This window comes from Anastrepha obliqua, chromosome 1, assembly GCF_027943255.1.
Source record: "Anastrepha obliqua isolate idAnaObli1 chromosome 1, idAnaObli1_1.0, whole genome shotgun sequence".
Classification (NCBI taxonomy): Eukaryota; Metazoa; Arthropoda; class Insecta; order Diptera; family Tephritidae; genus Anastrepha; species Anastrepha obliqua.
This window is the reverse complement of record NC_072892.1, coordinates 161,042,308-161,066,509: the sequence shown is the minus strand read 5'-3', so window position 1 is coordinate 161,066,509 and position 24,202 is coordinate 161,042,308. Positions and strand designations below refer to the sequence as shown.

At 39.7% G+C, this 24,202-nt stretch overlaps 1 protein-coding gene across 3 annotated transcripts in view; it reads left to right on the top strand.

Annotated features, from left to right (window-relative positions):
• LOC129239246 (Y+L amino acid transporter 2) overlaps positions 1-24,202 on the top strand; it is a 118,329-nt gene that overhangs the window by 73,871 nt on the left and 20,256 nt on the right. For all 3 annotated transcript variants that reach the window (XM_054874623.1, XM_054874611.1, XM_054874619.1), the window contains exon 3: positions 11,004-11,250. In XM_054874623.1, the coding sequence (XP_054730598.1) occupies positions 11,004-11,250 (247 nt within the window). The remainder of the gene's footprint in view (positions 1-11,003; positions 11,251-24,202) is intronic.

Sequence of the window (24,202 nt, the reverse complement as noted above, 5' to 3'; positions counted from 1 at the left end):
TGGGCCCCAAATTAAGACTTTATGATGGATGAGCCGTCAATTCGATGCTTGCAGTGTTAAAGAATTTTAAAGACAATAAGTGAGAGCCTCGCATGGTGATTGTAGAGAGTAACTCGTTGTTGTTGTAGCAGCTGTACTCGTAGATCTCGTATTGAGTAAATCTTGTGGTGCCAAGGAGCCAAGGTGGTCGCCCTTGTGCGTAGACTCCCCAATCGTTTAAGGTGGCGAGCAGAGGATCGATCACCATACCATGCACCAGAGCAATGGAGAGAGAACCACCGCCTTGAGGGCAACCTCTATTAAATCCGGATGACACCAGCAGATCTTCCTCTGCTCGCACCGAGACGATTCTTTGGGCCAGCATCGTACGAGTCCAATTCACTAGCACCCGGTCTACGTCGTGTCTACTAGCAGAGCTGTACATACTGTCAAAAGTGTCCGACTCGCAGGATTTTCCCCTCTGATAGGCATGCTGAAATGAAGACAGAGAGCCCTTAGCGACTTCTCTCGTATGCGCAATTCCATCAGTCGTTCGAAACTTTTCAGCAAGAAAGAAGTCATGCTGATGAGTCTAAAGCTTTTGGAGCTGGTGTAGTCATCTTTTCCAACCTTTGGGATGAAGGCGACCCTCACCATCCTCCAAGGGTAGGAGTTTAATCTGCTACAATATCCTAAAGCTCTTTGTCTGCGCTGGGTGGTCGTTAGACTTCAATGATGGCATTCGAGTGACGAGAATTTAAAAATGTCGTAAGAACACGCGATGAATGCTGTTTATAGCCTACTTGTAAACTGGTAGGTCCAGTGCGTGTTGTGTTAAGTCCTGTATCTCGTCAATTAAGTCGGAGATATGACGCACCTCGCGCACCTGTTAGGTAACCCTGCCTCCAGTAAGTGTCTGCAGGAATGGTTCATGCAAGAGCATCTGAGTAGCAATTGATTTCTGGCTTGCTTTCTACCCCTTTAACTGAGAGCGTAGTAGCCTCGTTCTGAAAATGTTGCTCACACAATTAATTTCCCGTATTTTTCCAAACTTCTCCTTCTTCGTCTTTCTTAGCATGACAGTTCTGGGTGGATCACTGCTTCCGCAACATGTATTTGTATTTGTATGTATTTTTCCGAACAATTCTGGCACACAAGTAATGTTTTGGCATTCAGAATTGACTATTCTACGTTGCAATTTATGCGGGACTACCGTTCGTTATCACTCCGGTACGAATCCCACTGTGAGAATGAAGAACCATATGATAGAAAAGGATAATGGCAAACACCCGAGATTATTTCTGCCATGCACGAGCTCCTCATAAAACCGATCTGTCGATCGGAGGCAGCATAAAGCCCCTCTATTTGTGGAAGAACTTTAAGGCGACACACAGTGCGGCCGATTCCCAAAAAGCTGGCCAAAAGTCGAAAAAAAAAGTTTCTAGATAGAGTTTTTTTGTCTTGGGGTTGGCTACAGTAATGCCTTGAGTAGTGAAAACCGTTCATAGCAACGTTCTGTACCCTAAGTATCCTCTGTATTTTCAGTCGCAACGTGGCCTTCGTTTGAGCATCGTATTACTGTCGATGAATAGTGAAAGTTGTACACATTTGAAAGATTCTGTAATGGAGTAAATTGAACAAAACCAAATGGAATCATCTTAGGAAGGTTAGTAAAATACGAGAAATCTTTAGTACATATCAATACCTCGACACAAAATTTTTAGCTGCAGCAATACGTAGATACATTTTTGCAATTTTTTTTATAAAATTTGAGTTTTCAAACTGTATAGTAATACAACGCCGTCATATGCTGCTTTGAAACCTATTAAAGGTTGATCAAAAAAGTAATGGTTACTGAATAAAACAAGATTCAGCTGCTACCACTTGCTACCTTGCTACCCCGAAAACATATACATTTACTTGCATCTTGATTATGTTCTTGAATATACCCTATTTCACGTGAGGGGGTGGCCAATAGGGGTGGAAGGGGGTGGATTTTCAAAATTTTAAGATCAAATTCGTAATCAGCGACCCCGACAACCCCCGAGTAAGAAATTTTGAATCAATTACTTAATTTTTTGAGTTTTGGCCAGCTTTTCGGGAATCGGCCGCACTGTGCGACACCTTGACACCACAAATTTGAAGAGGACCTCGGCCAAACACATTTAACACATAGGTTGAAATTTCCCGGACTTAACAAAGAAATACGTCATGTTTTTGTCCAAAATTAGCTTTATTCATCAACGTAATTTCTATCAAGGACAACGCAATCATTCCAGTGACGCTTTAACATTTCACTACCATTTTTATAAATCGATTTATCTTTTGTCTCAAAATAGGCCTCAGTTTCAGCGATAACCTCTTCATTCGAGCGAAATTACATATTTACCGGCGAGCATTTTTTAGGTAGTAGACACTGAAAGCCAAATCTGGCGAAGACGATGGATGAGGGAGCAATTCGAAGTTCAATTCATGTAGTTTTGCCGCTGTTTTGATTGCCTTGTGATACGGTGCGTTGTCTTGATGAAACAAAACAGTGAGCAAACGCGGCATCCAATTTGAACAGAGCTTTCTGATAGTCAAATGCTCATGCAATATTAAGTCAAGATATTGTTTTGATATCTTTACGATGTCAGCTAACTATCGCTACTTCACTTTTCGATTATGCAAAACTATTTTGTGGATTTTTTTGATGTTTTCTGATGTTACCGTCTCCGCCTAATTTGGACGTCCACTGCGTTGTGCATCATAGGTGGCTCTACGCCCACGTTTGAAGTCAGCAAACCATCGTTTTATTATTGTTTCTGATGGAGCGGAGTCCCAATAACACTTTTCGAGTCATTGCTTCGCTCGAGCGGTAGTTTTCCCCATCGAGAAGCAGTGTAAAATTAAAGCACGAAATTATTTTTGGTGTTACATACGCGCAAACTTCTAGTTATCAGCTGATTTCAGCATGAAATGTACAATATTTTCTCCGATCAAGGTTTTAAAGGCTTTGAACGTGATCGGCATCTTCTTCCCTCTCCGTGCAGATTGGGATATTTGGGGAATTATTACGTCCAAATCTATGCAAAGGGTGTTCCAATAATAGGTGTTATTTTGAATAGCCCGCTTTTTCAGTAGATGTCACTTTTGAAGCGACATTTGACAAGAAGAAACTACGCCATTTATAAAAATGGAACGATACACGCTTAAACAACGCATTGCAATTATTAAAATTCACTATAAAATTGGTGAAAATTCGGCAAGGACGGTTCGTAGAACTCGAACATTTTTGGGTCATCGTGAAGCACCTTGTCGGACCGCAAATTGGTGAAAAAGTTCGAGCTGTTAGGTGAAGTTAATGATGTGAAGAATAAAACCCGCGCACATCGCTCAAGAACAGGCGAAAATATTGCTGTTGTAGCCGAAAGTGTGGAAGAAAGCCCAGGTTTGGCCATTCCTCATCGCTTTTTTTGAATTAGGCATTCCACAAACGTCCTTACACAGTATTTTGCATAAATATTTGGGTCTAAAGGCTTATCAAATCCAGTTTATACAAGAACTCAAGCCGGCCGATCATCAACAACGTCGTGGCTTTCCTGATTGGGTCGTTTAAATGCATGAAAATGATCCGAAATCCCATCGAAAAATCATCTTGAGTGATGAGGCCCATTTCCACCTCGGTGGCTTCGTCAACAAGCAAAATTGTCGGATCTAGGACTCAGAAAATCCAGGAGTTATTGTTGAAAAGCCTCTCTATCCGCAACGTGCGACTGTTTGGTGCGGTTTATAGTCCGGCGGAGTCATTGAAATGAAGCTGGAGCAACAGTTACGGTGAATGGATTGCGCTATCGAGAGATGGTGAACGATTTTTTATGGCCGGAATTTGATGGTATTGATCTGGACAACGTTTATTTTCAACAAGACGGCGCTATGTGCCGTTAGGTATTTTTGCGTTAGGTGGTAGTTTGTTCCTTCATGGCTGCTATCTTGCCAGGTCGTAAGGATGAGTATTAACTTATGCCTCCATGTACACTTGGGTAATCTGTTCCATCGGTCTTGCCAGTGGCCGATCGAGCGAAGCTTTTCTTCTGCTGTAATATCTTTACGCCTTGCTTTACCGTCGTGCTAGGATAGCCTTATATAAAATCGCCGCATTTCTTTTGCCAAAATGTCTACCACGAATAGTCCTGCAATGACGAAGGAAGCGTCATCGAAAATCGTGCGGAAGACTTAATTATGTGAGCACAAGTGTATGGATGTAAGTATGTATGATTCGCATGCTTTTTCAACGCACAAATTGATTTGAGGTTTTAAAAAAGGTCAAAAATTATATTTATGGCACTTGGCATAAATTGGAATGGGGAATAGATTTTGATGGGAAAAATAGAAAGTTATGCTATAAACTGCCACACACCTACAAAGAAATCCACACGGATCAGAAGTCATAAGAAGTGAAAATAAACTGGCATAACGTTACGGAAATGCTTATTCCCAACGGCTTAATGAAATTCTTGAAATTCCTTGAAGAGATACGCATGTCTAATGCAGCTCATGCCAACACTTACATACATACATACACGCATCCATGCATTCATACATACACACATACATACGTATGGCTCTGCTAAAAGCAATGGGCAATATAATTGCGGACGACCACGCAAAGTGTAATAACTACCAACCTTTCTATGTTTGTATCTACTAAATGCCAACAAACAATATCTTCAACATCAATAAGAAAAGTTAACAGCTATACTGACATACCTACATACACATTTTTCTATGTGTATATGCGAAGCAATGATTGCATATGCGCACGAGCGCTTTTATGTCACGAAGAATGCCTGCATTTGACTTCCGCATAACGAAAGTAGAGCAAAAAATTCTGTCATACAAATAAAAAGTCAAGACTGATGGCATTGGCAGACAATTACTTAGATATTACATACGCGTACTAATGCACTAAGACATTGTTGGTAGTGCCCGGCTGAAACCGACGCGTCCGCTAGCTTGCTAATTGAGGGATTTCTTGCGCGAAAAACCCCCTCCAGAGCTACAAAAATATTTACCGCGTGAGTAATGGGAAAGCTAAAGTGCTAATCTGGTTTCAGAGTAGTTCGACTGACGTCGATTCATTTCGCAATAATTGGAAATACTATAAAATTGGAAAGTAATGGAAGTTAGATTCAATACTGAACTTTCGGTTGCATTTTTATCATTCGCAAGTTTCTTACAAAAAAGTGAGGAATTGCTAAATTCAATCCGGAGCGAACTTTAAACTTGTATACCAGCGCACATTTTAGTGAAATTATGATATTTACTTTGTACTGGCTGTTAATTTTTGGAATTATTTTAACTCATGGATGTACTACTGTGGGCAAAAAGTAAGGTGAATTTGTTTGTAAAATGAAAAATCTTTAGTTATTCTTGTAAATCAATTCCATCCCCCATCCCCTTCAAAATAATCCCCTCTCGATGAAATACACTTATGCCAACGATTTTCCAATCCCCGAAACATGCCAAATAGTCCATTTCCGGTATAGCCATCAGCACCTTCTTCGATTCAGCTTTTATCTCCTCAATCGACTCGAAACGCGTTCCCCGGAGTGGTCTCTTGAGTTTTGGGAATAGCCAGAAGTCACACGGAGCCAAATCAGGCGAATACGGTGGTTGCGGAACGATATGCGTGGAATTTTTGGCGAAATGGTCACGAAGAACGAGTGCAGTGTGAGGCAGTGCATTATCGTGATGTAAAAACCAAGAGTTGTTGGCCAATAATTCTGGTCTTTTTAGACGAATTGCTTCACGTAAACGACGCATAACGCTCAAATAATATTGCTTATTAACAGTTTGGCCAGGTGGAAGGAATTCATCGTGCACCACACCACGAAAATTGGAAAAAAAACTGTCATCATGATCTTTATTTTTGAACGACTTTGACGTGCTCTTTTCGGTCTGGCCTTGCCTTTAGCACGATATTCGCTTGATTGGTCGGTTGTTTCAGGGTCGTAAGCATAAATCCAAGTCTCATCTCCCGTAATGATGCATTTGAGCTTGTCCTGATAGTCTGAAAGCATTGCTTTACACACATCAACGCGACAAGATTTTTCCAAGAAATTGAGAGTTTTCGGTACCAAACGAGATTTGACTTTTCGTAGGCCCAAATGGTCTTTCAAAATGGTTTTCACAGATCCTTCTGATATTCCGATCATATCAGTAAGGTCTTTAACAGTCAACCGACGATTTTTGAGCACCAACTCCTTCACTTTATTGACGTGTTGGTCATCTGTTGACGTCGATGGTCGTCCGGAGCGCTCCAAGTCATCAACACGTTCTCGACCCTCTTTGAAGTCTTTGTACCACTTATAAACATTTTTCTGCGACATGGTCGAATCACCAAATGCCTTCTGCAACATGCTAAACGTTTCCGCAGCCGAAATTTCATTCCGCAAACAAAATTTGATGGCACTTCTCTGCTCAATCAAATCAGACATTGTAAAAATCGAATAATGCACTCTTGGTCGTTTGGTAAACACAAGCGTAAATATATTACTGATAATGACATTCACATGAAAGTTGGCCCAGATGTTATTAACAGTGCTGCCAACTCATGAAAAAAAATAACTAGAGCGAAATTTTAATCCCGCAAAGTTTGACTCACCTTACTTTTTGTCCACAGTAGTACTCAGACGCTGGGCTGCCACCTGCGGCCTTCGAATCAACTCTGATAAAACGGAGCTGGTGCTATTTACCAGGAAATATAAACCTCCACCCTTTCGACTTCCCAAATTAAACAACCGCGATCTCCCACTTTCATCGGAAGTTAGGCATCTTGGAGAGATACTTGACTCCAAACTCCATTGGAAGCTCGACATTGAAAATCGGGTAAAGAAGGTAAGCATAGCCTTCTACTCCTGCAAATCTATGTTCGGTAAAAAATGGGGACTCACGCCACAGGTCGTGCTGTGGATATACAACGCAGTGGGTTTGCCAATTTTAACGTATGGATGCCTGGTTTGGTGGGAAGCTCTTCGTAAGGGCTATAATATCACTAAACTGGGGAGGGTGCAAAGGACTGCATGCAATGGCAACACCGGAGCATGTAAAACTTACCCCGGTGCTGCCCTGAATGCCGTTTTGCACTTACTTCCCAACGACTTTTACGTTATTTCCATCGCAGTGCAATCAGGTTAAAGGAGGTTGGCCTCTGGAGACAATCTCTCAAGGAGCATGGTAGCATTTTAGGACAGCTAACACCCCATTTCTCCGAACTTTGAACAGATCTCTCTATCCGCAAACTGGAGTTTGAGGATCGTGCTAGGGCAATCTTTCCAAATAGGCAGGATTGGATCGAGGGAAAAACATGCAGTGAAGCTTGTACCTCTGTCTTCACTGAAGGAGATAGATATTAACATTTTCCCCGATAGTCAAGCCGCGATGAAGGCTCTGACGACGCCATGGTGGAGAACAAAACTAGTAAACTCCTGTAAGAGGGAAATCAAATATCTTGGGTGTGCAGGTAACATTTCTCTGATCTGGGTGCCAGGACATAGGAACATAGGGGAAATGAAATTGCTGATGGGCTTGCTAGGAAGGGGACTGTATTGGCCTCAGAGACCTCCTACCCGGTCATCGACATCCCTCTGATAGTTGTTAAAGGTGAACTGCACAAATTATTTCTCAGGACATCGCAGAAAAGATGGAACTCCATTTCTTCATGTGCTATTTCGAAAACCCTTTGGCCCCAATACGATATACGAAGGACTCAGAAAGTCCTTTGGACTCCTCGCCATTCAATCTCCAAACTCGTAGCTGTGTTTACCGGTCACTGGACGATCGGCACACACGCGGAAAAGCTAGGGTTACCATTTAACCCCCATTGCAGGAGCTGTGGAGACCTTTCAGACAAGGAGACTGTAAATCACTTTCTCTGTAAATGTCCGGGTTTGGCAGCTAAATGATTAAGGAAACTGAGTGCTCCTTTCTGGGGCGGTGCATCAACCTAAATCACATCAATCTTTTCCATTATATCAACAGATCTGGCTGGCTGTAGATATCAACCTGTCGGAGGTCTCATAATGGTATCAAAACGGCGCTTTAGTGCTGATTGAGGAGTGCCAGATTGGCACTTTAACCATTTCACGTACCTACCTAACTCATGGATAAAGAGAGTTACAGCTCGTAACATCAGAGGGACGTACTGAAATGTAGTTTTAACAGAAATAATGTGGGGTGACTCTTATCGGAGGGATTGAAATATAGCCATCTGTCATTCCGATCATTTTTGCGGTTGATCTTTTACTCTTGGTCAAAATTTTTTCGTCCCATAACCTTTCAGGCACTCTAGAGTCTTTTGATTTGTTTAGAAGGCGTTTTGATCGAATAACTGTTCTCGTGTCTGCTCCGACATAAGTCTTCTGCGCCTAACATAAGATTTATACCGGAGATCTTCATGAACATCTCGACGGATAAGAATCTCAGAAACATTAAGCTCCCTCGCAAGAGTCTTCATTAATTTTGAATGGTCCTCGTCAATGATCGCTTGCACTTTTTGAATAATTTTGCAGATCGGACAGTGCCAGAATATTCCTCGTGCTTTTTGAGTTTTGTAACAGATTCTACATCGCCGGCTGATGCATCCCATTCACTGGACAGATTAATGGGCGCACTTAAGAAAGAGATTTCTAAATCGGAGGAGTTTGCACATACGAGTATAGCGACGATAACTTCATGTCTCTGCTTTTATTGAGTTAAGTTGAAATCGTCCATGTCTTATCTGAAAAAGAGGAAAAAGAATGGTTTCGGGAAGTTATAGCCACGCATATGCATGGCCCCAAATATAGCAGGCACCCTGCTCTTATTTCGGATCTCGATGAGATGGGAAACAACACGTTTACCGAGTATGGATGAGATAGATATCACATGTTATCCAGTTATCGTGTGCACGGATAGATGGACGGACAGATATAACTGAATCAACTCCTCTTCTCATTCTAAGCATTTTGGTGTATAATAAACCAGTTTTCCTAGTTTTTTTTATCTTCTAAAGTTTCCGACCAGTTCACAATGGTATTAAGGAAGATAAAGACAAGTTCCCCATGCGCCATTACAAAAGACTATTAGCCTGAGTATATCCCATGGTGGCAACCGCTACAACCCAACCTAAACTTAACCAGTTTTGACTTTTTTCTTGTTTTGGCAAAAACATTTCTCTTTAACTGGAATATGAGGAGTGGCAATTAAGTTCCGAGAATTTAGTTATGACTTGGAAACTGGCACACTATATCATTTTTAGAAGTCTAGAAAGAGGGCGCCTTTCATTGGTTAGTGGTGCCATGAAAATGAGCTGCTCGCCTTATAAGCAACGTTTTGTGAGTCCAATTTTAGTGAAGCCTATGAAATTAAACACAATGGCAAAAATAGAATGAGTCGAGTAGTTACTACAGTAAGTAGTCCTCCAAGTAGGACCGCTCATGGGCAATCATCTTACCTAACCTATCCTACTAAAGATGAGATTTTTTTTTTGTTTTTTTGTAGAGTAGGGGAAGCATCAAAAGCCTGTGGCCGAAGCCGTGGTACGAAACTTCACTGCAATTTTAAACCTGTGCAGGTATATTCTTTGAAACATCTACGGCCAGTAAGAAGCTGTGTTGTATGTTTACCGAGTTTTCTGTTTATTCACGTCACAGCCTTAGGAATAACTTTGAAAGTCCAGTTCGATATGCAGTAGCCACTCTTAAGGCACAGATTCTGTATGTTGCTTGTACATCTTTAAGACAGATTTTCTTCGTAGGAGCCCACATCGGCACTGGCTACAGGATCACAGAGCTTACTGTATGCTTGATCGAGGACCGCCGATGTTGGACATGAGCTTCCACAACGCATCATTTATTCTTACTGACTGTAGATGCTGCTTGAATGGCATACGCGAAGAGCACTCCCAATAATTTTATGTACGGCTGAGACGTGACATTATGGTCACTAACCGTAATAGTATATTCTTCACACATCCGTCGTATACTCAGAAGGACCAACTCAGTTTTATGTTCCGCCAACTCGAGCTTTGCTTTTCTCAACCATCGTTGCACTCTTGAGATAATATCTTTACACAATGCCTGTAGCGTATATAGATATTTCGCCACTGTTAACAGTGCGTATCCTACAAGCGTTATTCCTTCTGGCAGATCAAGCGTTCCACAGCATCGGGCCCAGCACCGATCTTTGTGGGACCACTCCAGTTACAATGTATGACTCCACCCCAATGTCCGTATCGTAAAACAGTACCATGCTGCTGAAATAACTTGCACAGATTAGACCACTCATTATCTGCATCAAGTTTGCCGCATTGAATGCATTTTTAACACCCAGTGTTATAACGGCATAATACTCTTTAGATCGGGATCTCCAGCTCCTGCCGCTCCTGGCTTTACGCGCAATACTTACGACCGCTTGGATAGTATTCACTGTATATCTTGCTTTTCTGAAGCCATACTAATTTTTGGAAGGTCGTCTGGGTGTTTCTAAATACTCTGGTAATCGTTTGTTAATAATCCGCTCTAAGATTTTTCCAAGCGTGTCTAGCATGCATAGAGGGCGGTATGACGATGGTTGGTTGCTTCCATACATTGGAAGATAAGACCTAAATATTTGTATATGACGCCGAGACCCATAAACAAAGTCTGCAGTAAGGAAGAAGGTGGAGTGCGGCCAACATGCGGCTGGAGACATTTTTGATCTTTGTTTTTTAAATCGACGGCATCATGCATCATTGAAATGCCAATGACGCCGGACAATTCGATGTTGGCGTCTTGAAGCGACTGATTGAGTAAACGAACGATAGACGTCCCCTGCAACTTTATTTTTCAGAAAAAAATTTCCTTAGAGAAAAAAGCCTATAAAATTCAAAAGTTGATTTGGAGTCGAAAACCACAAGCAAGTATTCCCCTTTTAGATTTCTATATATACTTATACAAACATACATACATATGCACATAGTTAAATCTCAACAACTTCTACTCTTTTTCCTTTCTTCTCAACAGGTCGGTGCCTACTGTTACGCCGAATTGGGCACAATGATCACCAAGTCCGGAGCAGATTACGCCTACATCATGGAGACATTTGGTCCTTTCATGGCCTTCATACGTCTCTGGATCGAGTGCATGATTGTGCGTCCCTGTTCTCAGGCTATTGTGGCGCTCACCTTCAGTGTTTATGTGATGAAGCCATTCTTTCCGGAGTGCCAGCCACCAGATGATTCGGCGCGCATGTTGGCGGTGTGTTGTATATGTAAGTGCATATTTATGTTCATCAAAATTTAATATAACTCTAAAGCTTTCACTACTGCTCATTAAAGATATTAGCAAAACAGTTGTTGTGGTTGATGTAGGGAGTGTGACGGCATATCTTAAGGGCATATTTAAAAACTTCGTTTGTCTCTCTGTCTATTTATATATAATATTAAAAAAAATTAAATAAATAATTGGCAGGCACATTTCTGTTAGGCCGAGCTCCTCCTCCTATTTATGGTGTGCGTCTTGATGTTGTTCCACAAATCCGTGTTGATGTTGCTCCGACTCCGAACGGAATATATGTTTTATGAGGAGCTTTTTCATGGCAGAAATACACTAGATAACCAATTTCTAGAATGTTATAACCAAATTCGACGTGACTTTAAATTATAGACAAGGAATTTTCTGAGCAAGTAACTTAGTACGACGAAGCAAACAGTAGGAAATGAAGTAAACAGAAGCCATATCCCATGGTATCAATGGATGTCCTTGTAGAACTCTCAAAGTTTTTCACATTCATATCCAATCCCAAGCAAGGCCGGTTGTCTTAAAAACAACCAAAGCTAGCTTAGGTGTTCATCAAAACCACAGGAAGTTTGATATTTTTGTTAAGCTAACCGCTGAGATTTCGATACTATGAGTCGTGGAGCTATCGATGCTCAGTTTTATCAAACGCTTCAAGACCGAACTGAACAATAAAAGACTTAAGAAGAGTTGTCTAAAACCAAGAAGATAAACCAGAACATGATGACATGGCACACGGACGGATCTCTCACCGAGAAAGAGGCAAGAGCAGGTGTCTGCGGACGGAGTAAAAGATACTCTGAAGCGCTAGGCAAGAATACAAATATACTTCAAGCGGATTTAACAACAGAAGCATAGCCATCAAGGCTCTCAGCTTTCCAGCGTACATCAAGTGTGGGGCTGAATATTCTGATAATAACCGAAAGTTTTGGTAACTAGGCATCTAGATATACATATATGCTATTGGCGCCAGAGCACATATGAAAGGTAAACAGATTGAAGGTACTTTTTCCAATAAGGTTTCTTTGACAAATCACGCGTGATTACCGCCGCACTAAATACATAATTTTCTTCAGTATTTATTGACAGTTCATCCTGGCAAGACTTACGCCTCAACAACTTTTACAAATCGTACAATTCTATTACAAAAATCGACGCTCCACAGTGGGCCAGGAGACCCTTATAAGTGGCCAAAATTCATAATTCCCAAAACACCAACAATTTATAACTTTTAATACCGCTATGTACAGGTTTAGGGGTCTCTGATTACGAATATGAAGTCAGATTTCAACAATTCAAAATGGCGGATCCAATATGGCGGACATGAAATTAAAAAAATTAGATTTTTTTCACCAAATTTGGTATTTAGGGGTTTTGATGGTCTCTGATTACGAATATGAAGCCAGATTTCAACAATTCAAAATGGCGGATCCAATATGGCGAACATGAAATTTTAAAAATTAAATTTTTTTCACCAAATTTGGTATTTAGGGGTTTTGATGGTCTCTAATTACGAATATGAAGTCAGATTTCAACAATTCAAAATGGCGGATCCAATATGGCGGACATACATTTTTTAAAATTAATTATTTTTTACCAAACTTAGTATTCAGGGGCTTTTGGGGGCGCTGATTACGAATCTGCTGCCTTTTTATTAAATTTTATCTGATTAATTTGAAACTTGTTACTCGGGCTTTTTTGTATCGCTGTTGACAAATCTGCAATTAGATTTAAACAATTGAAAATGGTGGATCCAATATGTCAGATAAAGAGACACGCCTGCAGTTAGCCTACATAAAAAGTTGTAGTTTCCGGAATCTACCACGAGGAGGTTACAGTGCGACTTCAGACTCCTTCTTTTTTTTTAATTTTTTGTTGTTTTAAATTTTTTTTAAGTTTTTAAATATTATTTTATTGGTTTTTATTTTTTTTATAAATTTTTTTAAAAATAGGTAAATACTAATTGATTGCTCTACGAGGTCAAATATCGTCATTTACATCAGATTGTGAGTCTTTTTCCTCGGATAATTCTATGTCATCTAAATATAAGATTTTTTCTGTAAAATCAATTTCCTCAATTTCATATTCGTCTAGTTCTTCACTTACCAGTACGTAATTGGTACTTCCTGATTGATTAGAATCTACTTCAACCGCTTTCAATAAAAGTTGCACTTCTTTAGGAAGAGATAATTGAACTTTTTGTTAAAGGCGTTCTTTTCAACGTAAACTCGATAAAAGGGGATCAGAGGTGTCCATAACTCTACAAAACAAGTTTTCCAAATTTGCCATCCTACTATGCTTTCTACTATGCTGGAGTCTAAATTTTTTGTAGTCCTTATTTCTCGCTTCAGATGCGTCTTCTCCGAGCATACCTACCGGTAAGATGCTGTTTTTTATTATTTCTCCGCTATGAATAAGAATTTTGTGAACCGTTTGAGACATAGGGTACCACGAATAGAGGGAGACATACAGTTTTGCAGTAGAGGTGCAAAATTCTTCAAATCGACTTGAATTGAGAGGAAGATGACAAGAGAGGCTAATTAAAATTACCTTAAAACGTTGAAGCAATTCGTGATTAAGACCAAGGCAATCAGACAAAAGTTTACTATCTTTAAATGCCCTGCGAGCTGTGTTTCCATCATTGCTGGTACCACTTCCTCCAGGCTTTGGTTTATCCACTCTGAGTCCCATTTTTCCCCACAGAATTGATTGCATCTTGTTTTCTTAATGCTACCTGTTCTTTATTCTTAGCGCCTCAGGCATCCCATCTTTTGATAACCAATTTATAAGAAACATGTAAGCAAAATTCGAAAATTCTTATCCAGGCATGCAAAGGGCTGATTCCATGTAACAGTGACTCCTCATGAGACATAAATTTCACACTCTTTATATTAGATAGATCGTTAAATTGTTTAGGAACAGCATGACAGATAGCACAAGTTTTCATTGATGGCGTGTTGGTGATCGTATTTAATACCTTACGGCCAATTAAAGTCATTAATAATGTATATTGTACTTTAAGACGACAGCCTTCAATCAACATTTCAAAGGCTTGTAATTTCAGAATTTGTTCTTCGATGGCCGTCTTTTGGGCAAGAATTACTTCTGTTGATTCCTTTGCGTATCGAATTTGAATAGGGCGACAAAATCTTGGAGATTGAGATGTAACATTATTCCACAAAATTACATCCACTTCACTTGATAACCTTAAGGGGATAAGTGTAGTAACGAACAGATTTTCATCTGTAGGAGTCTGTTTCTCATTGACACTATCATAACCTTGTTTGTAAGGCGAATGCCTACAACTCCCATCAAATCCCCAAGAACACATCAGAACAGTTTTGAGCTCAGTAATTTTATTTTTTTGAATAAGACAGTGTAAAACTTCTCTTTGTAGTTCTATTATTCTATTCACCGTGTGGTTTAAAAGTTCTTGAAGTGATACTTCAGCTAACGTTTCAGAAATTTTAATTGACTCTTTCGACGGTCTTAACTTTTCTTTGGCTTCTCTAATCGCATTATACGCAGGCCAAATGTCTGCCAAACTAGATTTGGTCGCTAATCGCATATTCTGATAGACTTGTTTAGACATAGAATTATCGAAAAGAAATGCTAAAGCCACTTCTGGGCTTTTCTTTTCTATTGTAGGAAAAGGTGTTGTCATTATTTTTCTAATTTTCTTAGCCTGTTCCTCGCTTTTTGAAAGTTCGTTAAGTACCGATGGCAAATCTGCTTCCCCTGAAACTCGTGCCGCATGACTAGTAGCCATTAATAGTTTCTGACGATCATTATCATGTTCTTCACTGATTTTAGACACTTCTCGTCTTTTCGATCTAGTAGATTTTTCTGCAAAATCGAGCGATGGACGACCTCTTTTAAGTATTTCAGTCTTACTTATTTTAGCTGTGAGGTCTAAGTCAGGAATAGTAAATTCAGAATCTAACCACTCTGAATTTTGTGACTCAAAGACAGCTATTTTCCTACTGCAATGCTGATATTTTGCATTTCTTTTTGACTTTAAACTAAATATTTAAAGCATTTTTCAAGCGTTCCAATCCTTTACAACCTACATCTTATTTATTGATACCAATTTTAGTTAAAATTGAATCAACGGTTATATTCATGTCATTATCACCTAACATAATTTGAAGAACCTCTTTTTTCTTCAATGAAGTCATTATGAATTAAATAAGTTAAAATTGTGTGACTCTTAATACTTGGTTAACTTTTTACACCCTATTGGCAAATGATTGATATACAGTCAACTCACGCATAGATCAGTAAAACTTTATTTTTTTTTAAAGAAAATGAAAAACCGCCGCAAACCGCACCTTTAGCTTGTTACACATGAACTACTGAAGACGTTAATGTAAAGAAATTGTTAATAGCTTCTGGAGTTTTGCGCAAGGCTCAATCGGCGTATTAACAAGTAGTAAAAAAAAACAAAATTTTTCACAATTATTCTCAATATTTCTAACATCAGATTTATTTTTTCAGCTATTGACTATTTTCACATACTACATGATTGCAACTAATGAGAAAATGCAATATAATTAATGACAAATACTACATTTCAGTAAAACAGTGACAGTTTAGAACAATAGCTATATGGTGATCATTTAAGCCTTACACTTATATTAACTTATTATACAAGCTTAAATATTTCATTAAAACTTATAACATTTACAAAATAACTACTTTCACTTATCCATATGATGATACTATATTGCATTTTGAAAAATCTTTCAATGACTTTTGGCCAAATTTTTTGGTCTTCTGGCCCACAGTGCGCTATATGAGAAGTGTTCATTGCGCGCTAAGGCCAATTTCTGATGGACATAACCGTCCTACCGAACGCACTATTCGGCAAACCATCGTCAAAATTGAGAATAATTTTACATTATTGGATGATACGCGACCGATTAGACTACGTGCATCCTAAAGTGAAGAAAATATTGCTGCTGTACAAGACAGTTTTGCTGTAGACCCGGAAGAATCGATTCGGCGCCGATCTCAACAACTTGGAATATCTTATGACATTATTTGAGTGGTTTTACGCAAAGATCTTGATTTGAAAGCATATAAAATACAGCTATTCCTAAGACTTGAAGCCGGCCGATCTTCCAAAGGGTCATAATTTCAGACATTGGACTCTTGAAAGACTCGCTGAAGATCCACATTTTGGGACCCAAATTTTGTTCAGCGATAAGGCTTATTTTTGGCTTAAGGACTACGCCGATAAGCAACTTTGCCATATTTGGGGTGAAGAGCAGTCCGAAGCCATTCAAGAACAGTCATTATATCCAGTGAAAACAACAGCTTAGTGCAGCCTACTTCCTATAGGAATCATCGGCCTACATTTCTTCAAAGACGAGGCTGGCGCCAATCTAACAGTGAATGGAGAACGCTGTTACGCCGGTATAAACGACTTTTAAATGCCGCATATTGAAGCCCGTGATCATCACAACCTTTGGTTCCGTACTTACCTTTTTTTCTTCTTCACTCCTCTCGGGAGCATAGGAACTCGACAAGGCTTGTCTTGCGTTGGTTTCGTTAATCTAAAATATTTGATTTGCCATACAACCCATGAAACAATGGATTTACTGCGCTGTCGTTTCGGTGAGCACTTTATCACTCGTCTCGGACCAGTGGACTGGCCACCCAAGATCGTGTGATATTACACCTTTGGACTTTTATTTGTGGCGGTGTGTAAAGTTTAAATGGTTTGTAGATAAACCAGCTTCGATTGAGGCATTAGAAGCTAACGTTACTAAAGTTATTCACGAAATATCGACCGCAGGCCTCCGACGAGTCATTCAAAATTTAAGTTTACAAATGACCGAATTAGGACACAGTTGCGGCCGATATTTGAAAAGGACTATTTTGTAAAAAAATATGTCAAGAATGGTTCTACACAAATATTATAAAGATTGCCCAATTAATTTGAATTTTTGTAGTTTTATGTCAATTTAAATCCGATACCTCTAAATTGATCACTCTTTATCTATGACACCTATCGATATCGATAACTATGGCCTCACAGCTGTGTTCACATTTAGGTATGTTCAGAAAAGTTTGGCTAATCGTCATGAATCGTTTAACGTTAGAACAACGCTTCCAAGTTGTGTAAATTTAATGAGAAAAAATCAATCTGTTCGCGAAGTTCACTGAGCACTTCGTTCAGTTTACGTGCGGTTTACAATATGAAGTCCAAAATAAACAAGACTGAGCTAAAATAGAAACGAAAGGAGCTTTGTTCTGATAACTTCGAGTTTATTTATTCAAAATAGTCCCCTCGATACACTGTTTTTTATGATTTAAAAGATTTTTCGCTTCAAAATGCCAAGATAGAAAATTGCATTGATGGTTGGGCCCGTTGGCGCAAACTGCTGGTGGACAATTCCCTTGAAATCATAAAATGAGCATCGACTTGATTTTTGACTTCTCCAAACGCGATTTTTTGGGTAATCGCTCGTCTAGAGCATTCCATTCAGCACTTTGACGCTTAATTTTTATTGAAATATTGAAAACACCACGTTTCATCACCCATTACAATGTTTTAAAGGAAGTTCTTGGATTTTATCGCCTCTTTAATGAGGTCTTTCGAAGGTTTAATTCTGAGCAATTTTTGGTCCTCAGTTAACTTGTGCGGAATGAAACGTGCACAGACCTTTCGTAAGCCCAAATGATCAGTTAAAATGTAATCGATAATCGATGTTTTGGAGATATTCAACTCCGATTCCATGAATTTCAGCGATGATTTCTGTTCATTTTTGATAAATTTAAGAACAATTTCGATGGAGCTTTCGGTGATTACTGATTTTGGGCGGCCCGTATGCTCATCCTCATTTATGTCCTCACAACCATCTCTGAAACGTGTAAACCACTTATGAACTCTGGACGAGATGGACATAATCTTACACTTTTTTCATCATTTTAAATGCTTTGGTAAACGTTTTACCGATTTTAAAACAAAATTTTATATTAGCTCTTTGTTCGAAACTCATTTTTGTATCGATGACACAAACATACTGCCATTTTAGACGCAATAAGTTCGCTTCCTCTGAACCGAATGTCACCAATCTTTCACTGGAAGTCAGCTAAGGATGTAACTTCCATCGCACTAACTCATTGAAAAGATGACGCCTTCAGAAAAATGTCTATGACGCCAGTCTTGTTTATTCTGAACTTCACCTTGTATATGTTGGTAGCATCATCGGCCTTTATTTCTTTCGAAATGAGAAAGGAGCTGCCGTTACGATGAATTGTAAGTGGAATCGAGCCATGCTGACTGAACTTTTGTTTCCAAAAATTAATCAACTGAACATCGATAACATTTCGAGTCCAACGAGATGGCGATTTATTGCAACATTCAAGCCACCATTGACGCCATACGGCCAGAATTATTGTAAAAAGTAGTCAAAAATTGGACTGATCGAGTGAGCCAAGTGACTCGTAGCCGCGGCGGACATATTATATGTCAGATGTTTTATTATATAAAAAAAGTAACTAGATTATAATAAAAAAATTCATTATGTTTTGCTTTAACATTTTAAGTGCTCAAGCTCTTAAAAAACACCCGATATATTAAATTTTTAATACTAATTTGAAGTTCACGTTCAGCCTGAGTAAAGTAAAATAAACGAGTAAAAGCAATTGAGCTAACAAATGAAACAAAACAATAAAAGCAAAACGAAAAAACAACGAAAACAAAAACAAAAACAAAAAAATCAAACGAAAATCGCACGAATTCAATGCACTTTCAAATGTTTTCAATAGGCAGCGCTCTTGACCTATAGAAGAAAAGCATGTAAACAAAGCTAGTATTTGCGAATAAATACTAATAAATACTAATAATACATATTTACAAAAAAACAAAACGAATAATAGACATTGATTACTATAGGAAGCGGTATTTCTGTTAATCGACGTGCACTCTGCCGCCGGGAACTAAGCGCAGAAACATATTTACGCACATAACTACTTAACCGCTCGATTAATTACCCAACTACATACATGCATGCTTAATTTTCTACAAGCATACTCGATGATACATAAACTCATACATACACATGAGCTGCTGTAAAAAGCCGCTTACTGATTACGACAAATGGGCACTTTTTTCACGAATGTATGCAAAAACACATACGTGCATACGTACATCTTCATCCACACGCACACACACACACAATCACGTTGTTTTTCAGTTGAACGGACGAATATTAATTTCCTCGTAAATCAAACAAATTCATTGTTAAATCTACTTACACGCACACACACACACACGCCCGTATGCGCTTGTCCGCTCATTTTAATCTATTTTTCAAGAAGTCACAAAGAGTTGGTGGATTATGAAAACTTACTTTAAATTACATCATGCATTTTGCTAAGATTCCCATGACAGTCATAGTACAGGGGTTGATCAAAAAACGTTTTTAACTTAAATTTATTAAAATAATTTGCAAGTCAACTGGCATCGAGTTGCTGAGGCAGCAATTAAACTGCAGAATCGAGCTGTTTTCTGAAATAACAAATTTGGAGATCTGATAAGTCCTGAATGTGGCACCCGTGGATATTGATGGAGAAACTACCGCTTCACGCGCCGCAAGGTGTTCGGGCCGTAAGCTACGGACACTCTAGCATTCTTAAAAATGTTGAGTTTCTTTCCCTGCTGGATCATTTTACATCCACGCTAGGTCCGAGCGGACCTTTTTCCACTCATATTCCCTCAAGGGATGAGTGGGCGGGGTGTAACATTTGGGGGTAAGGCATGGCAAACATGTTCACCGATGGCTCGAAGTTGGGCGTAAGGGCTGGTGGGGGAGTATTCTGTAAGGAGTTCCCCATCACTGTAAGGAGTTCTCCCCACTGTAGTGTTTTCCAAACGGAGGTAGTCACAATTAAAGGAGCAGTGGATTGGTTGCTTAGTTCGGTAATTACCGTTAAGGAAGTAACCGTTAAGGAAGTAAGGAAGAGTTAGCGATAGCCAAGCGGTAATTAGGGCCTTGGGCTCGTTGTTTGCGCGTTCGAGATTGTTTGGGAAATATCTGGCTTCTCTCTCGATTGCATCGGAATACTTCGATATCAGGCTTATTTGGGCTCCCGGTCACAGCGGCATAGAGAGAAACTGCTGGACTGATGAGATGGCTTGCGCACTAGATGGATATAGCGTGATTAAATATCACAAATTTGGTGAAGTTCGTCCGTAGCTTGATGCGCCTAATTACGAACGTAAATCGGCCACCGTCGGCGTCGTCCTAAGTGCAAGGTCATCATCTCCTAATCCCAAGGCTCCTTCTTCCCTCCCTGCGCCTCTCATTTTCCCTGTATGGCATCGCAACGGACGAATTTTGAATATTTGTCCAAGTGGGCCCCAAGCTACGCCAGCCATTTAAGCTAACCTAACCTAAGTGGCGTACCGCGTAGGCTTGTGATATGAAGTGAACACTTCTCAACACTGCGGAATGGCGGCACCACTAACAAAACTGAAAACTGAAAAGCCCATACCAATACGCGTATTTGGTAAGTATGTTCACATACCGCTACTTGATGAGAACAGCAAAAATGAGGCTTGAAAATGACAAGTCGATGATATACCGACTGAGCTATGCACATGGCATAGCGAAATGTTGTTAAGGCGCGCGATTTGGCAACGAAGTGCCGGACGCATTGGCTAGAGATGTTGGGTCCTCGTTACCAATAGGACTGGAGCTCTTCCCTGCTATGGGACACCACATCATTAAGAAAAAGCTTAGGAGTTAAGGGCTAAGGAGTTAGATGGCACCAAATATGAGGGCACGCCAAGAGCTTTAGGAAACTCATGCTCCGGGCATATTCACGGACCAGTGCAGATTGTGCAGATGATCAGCACAGAATTGGGACATGGTCCAGTGACTCTTGTCATGTCTGTGACCAATCTCCGAGGACTGCAATACACCTTCTCATTGAATGCGGCACTATAGCGCGTAGAAGGTTGAGAGATCTCAGCCAATTGCATCCAGAAGAAAGACACTTACACTCAGCCAAGCCCAGCTCTATCTTAAGTTGAATGAGGAAACTGGGTTTGGAGGACGCACCCTGCCCTTGTCCGGCATTGGACAACAGAGTAGGAATGGACTTCGATTCAACGATCATTGCCATGCCCCTTGACTGCATGCCATCGAGTGTCGTGCTTGACAAGAAATACAGTGTGGTGCTGCCAGAGGCTCAACTGTGGTTTAACTCAGAAAATGAGCCCGGCAAACACAGTTTTCGCATTTTCACGGATGGCTCCAGGACCGAGCATGGCTCCGGCTCTGGGGTCTACGTGAAATCCAGCGGGACAAAACAGCACTTTGCTCTTAGAATGCATGTATCTGTGTTTCAAACGGAGGTGTATGCCGTTCAAGAAGCAATGAAATTTGTTCTGGAAAACAGATGGAGAGGCAGATCTATATGTGTCTGCAGCGGCAGCCAATCTACGCTCATGGCCTAAGACAGCCCCCCAACCACTTCAAGGGTAATCGAGTCGTGTAAATCCAGGCTGAACTATGTCGGTAGACATGGGTCCCAGGACACGTGGGTATCGCGGGTAACGAGATCACTGACTCTTTAGCCAGAATGGGCTCTGAGGCCAACTTGTTCGGCCCGGGGCCCGTTCTGCCACTCCCTTCTGCAGCCATCAAAGCCACGGTTAGCAAACCGGTTACTCTAACCCACAAGGGAGCTTGGCAGGCTGAGAGAGGCTGCATATGGGCAAAACTGCTGTTACTTGTCATGTCCAACCGACTGTCGCAATTCAGTCATTTAGAGTTCCATAGGACTATTACTATAGCTTCATCTTTGGCTCCTAGTTTCAAAGATATTCACTTCAGGCGTCTCGTTGCTTATCCAAAAGAGAGTCCAAGAGATTACAGAATATCTTAAGGTTGAAGTTCTGAGTCGGATGAGTAAATTGCAATGATTTATGATTTTTGGCGGCCGCCGTAGCCGAATGGGTAGGTGCATGACTAACGTTCGGAAGTGCGTAGGTTCAAATCTCTGAGCATGAAACACCAAATTATAGAAACAGTTTGTGTATTTCCGGTGTGAAAAAGCTCCTCGCAAAAAACCATTTACCTTTCAAATGCGGCTTAAAACTGTAGGTCCCTCCATTTGTGGAATAAACTCAAGACGCAAATAGGAGGATGGGCTCCGCCAAACACCCAAACAGGTTATAAGCACCAAATATATGCATACCTATATATTTCTCGTGCATGATTTTTGAGAACATCGATGTCTCAAAGAGTAGCCCGCCAGGGGGCCACACTTTATAAAATAGCAAAGAGGGTTTTGTGTATGAATTGTAAACTTTGTCCGATATGAGTAAGTATCGAATGCTTTTCCCCGATTCTTTCGTGCCATCGGTACTTTTCTTCAATAATGTTATTGTATACTGACAGCGAGATAAAGGATTTTCTCTTATACTTGGACCTCGCAAAATGGGTCTGACATAAAAACACAAAAAAAAAAAAAAAAAAAAAAAGGAAACATCATCACACGAGACAGTGGTACTAAAACGGTGCTGGTCACTAATTAGGATTATTTCAGAAGAAGTAATTGTGAGGGTCCTTTGTCAAAAAAGATGTGAAGATTGTCAGATATCAACACGTTTTTCTTCGATTTCAACGCAAATAATTTCAAAAAATACCAGCCAACTACGATGCAAATATCGAAGTAAAACAGTAACAAAAATCAATAAAAAAAACGTGAAAATAATAAAAGCGCTAAAAAAAATAATAACTTGCCACTACTCCAAAACCGTTAGTTTACGGACCCATGTTTATTGAGACCTTTTTGCTTCTTTTATTACATACTTCTGTTCCATTCCTTCCTTCTAAAATATTATGCACTCTTTTTGAACACCCTGTATAAATTTTTATTTTGGCGATATCTCAATCGTGAACCAGTGAATACTCTTTTTTCTATACATTCTGAAGAATCACTGTCTTAAATACACATTAGGAATGCAAGTATAATATTTTTCCATACATTTAAGTATTTATTCACGAATTAGCTCCCCGCTAAATATCACCCGCAAGAGGTTCTCTAGCATTTCAGTTAACGTCAATCACGTTTTTTGCTCACATGAATTAGTTACTAAATTCAACAACAAATATAAATATAAATACAAACATACATATTAATGAATCGACGGGAGTCGACAGTATTTTTTTTTTAATTCAATTTGCTAGATATCAGTAACTTAACCTCACTTATACGTCTGTTATATTGCGGTCATGCATTTTTATTTACTGAGAAAAAACTAATTTAAGAAATTAATCACTAAAAGTTATTAAACAATTTTATAAAAATGAAATAACGGTATGTTTTAAGCGAAAGTATTAATGCTAAAAAGGCAATTTTGTCTAAGTTCAACGGTACTTTTTAAACAAACATTTAAAAAAAGTGTATCCCATACAAAAAATATCTCTTGTGCATATTTATACAATATGTATGTATACGAGGTGTGTTCAAAAAGTATCGCGAATTTTGAATTTTCGCAGGTTACGTATATTCGAATTTTGATTTTTTGTGGTGATATGGTGGTACTCATGTCTCTCACTCATGCCGACGAGTTCGGCCATTTTGAATGTTCAGTTATTTGTTGACAGCTGTTTTGTTTGCACGTGTTTCGGCTCGTCTTCGATTTTTACCTATTCAAAAAGATGGATCAAAGAACCTGTATCAAATTTTGTGTGAAAAATGAAATTAAATGTTGACTGTGTCATACGGAGAAGTTACTTTGGACCAAAGCAACGTTTTTCGGTGGTACAAAATGTTCTCAGAAGGTCGAGAAGATGTGAACGACGAAAAGCGTGCCGAACGCCCGAGCACTTCCACAACAGACGAAAAAATTGATGAAGCGAAAAAAATGGTATTGGCCAATTGTCGGATCACCGTTAGAG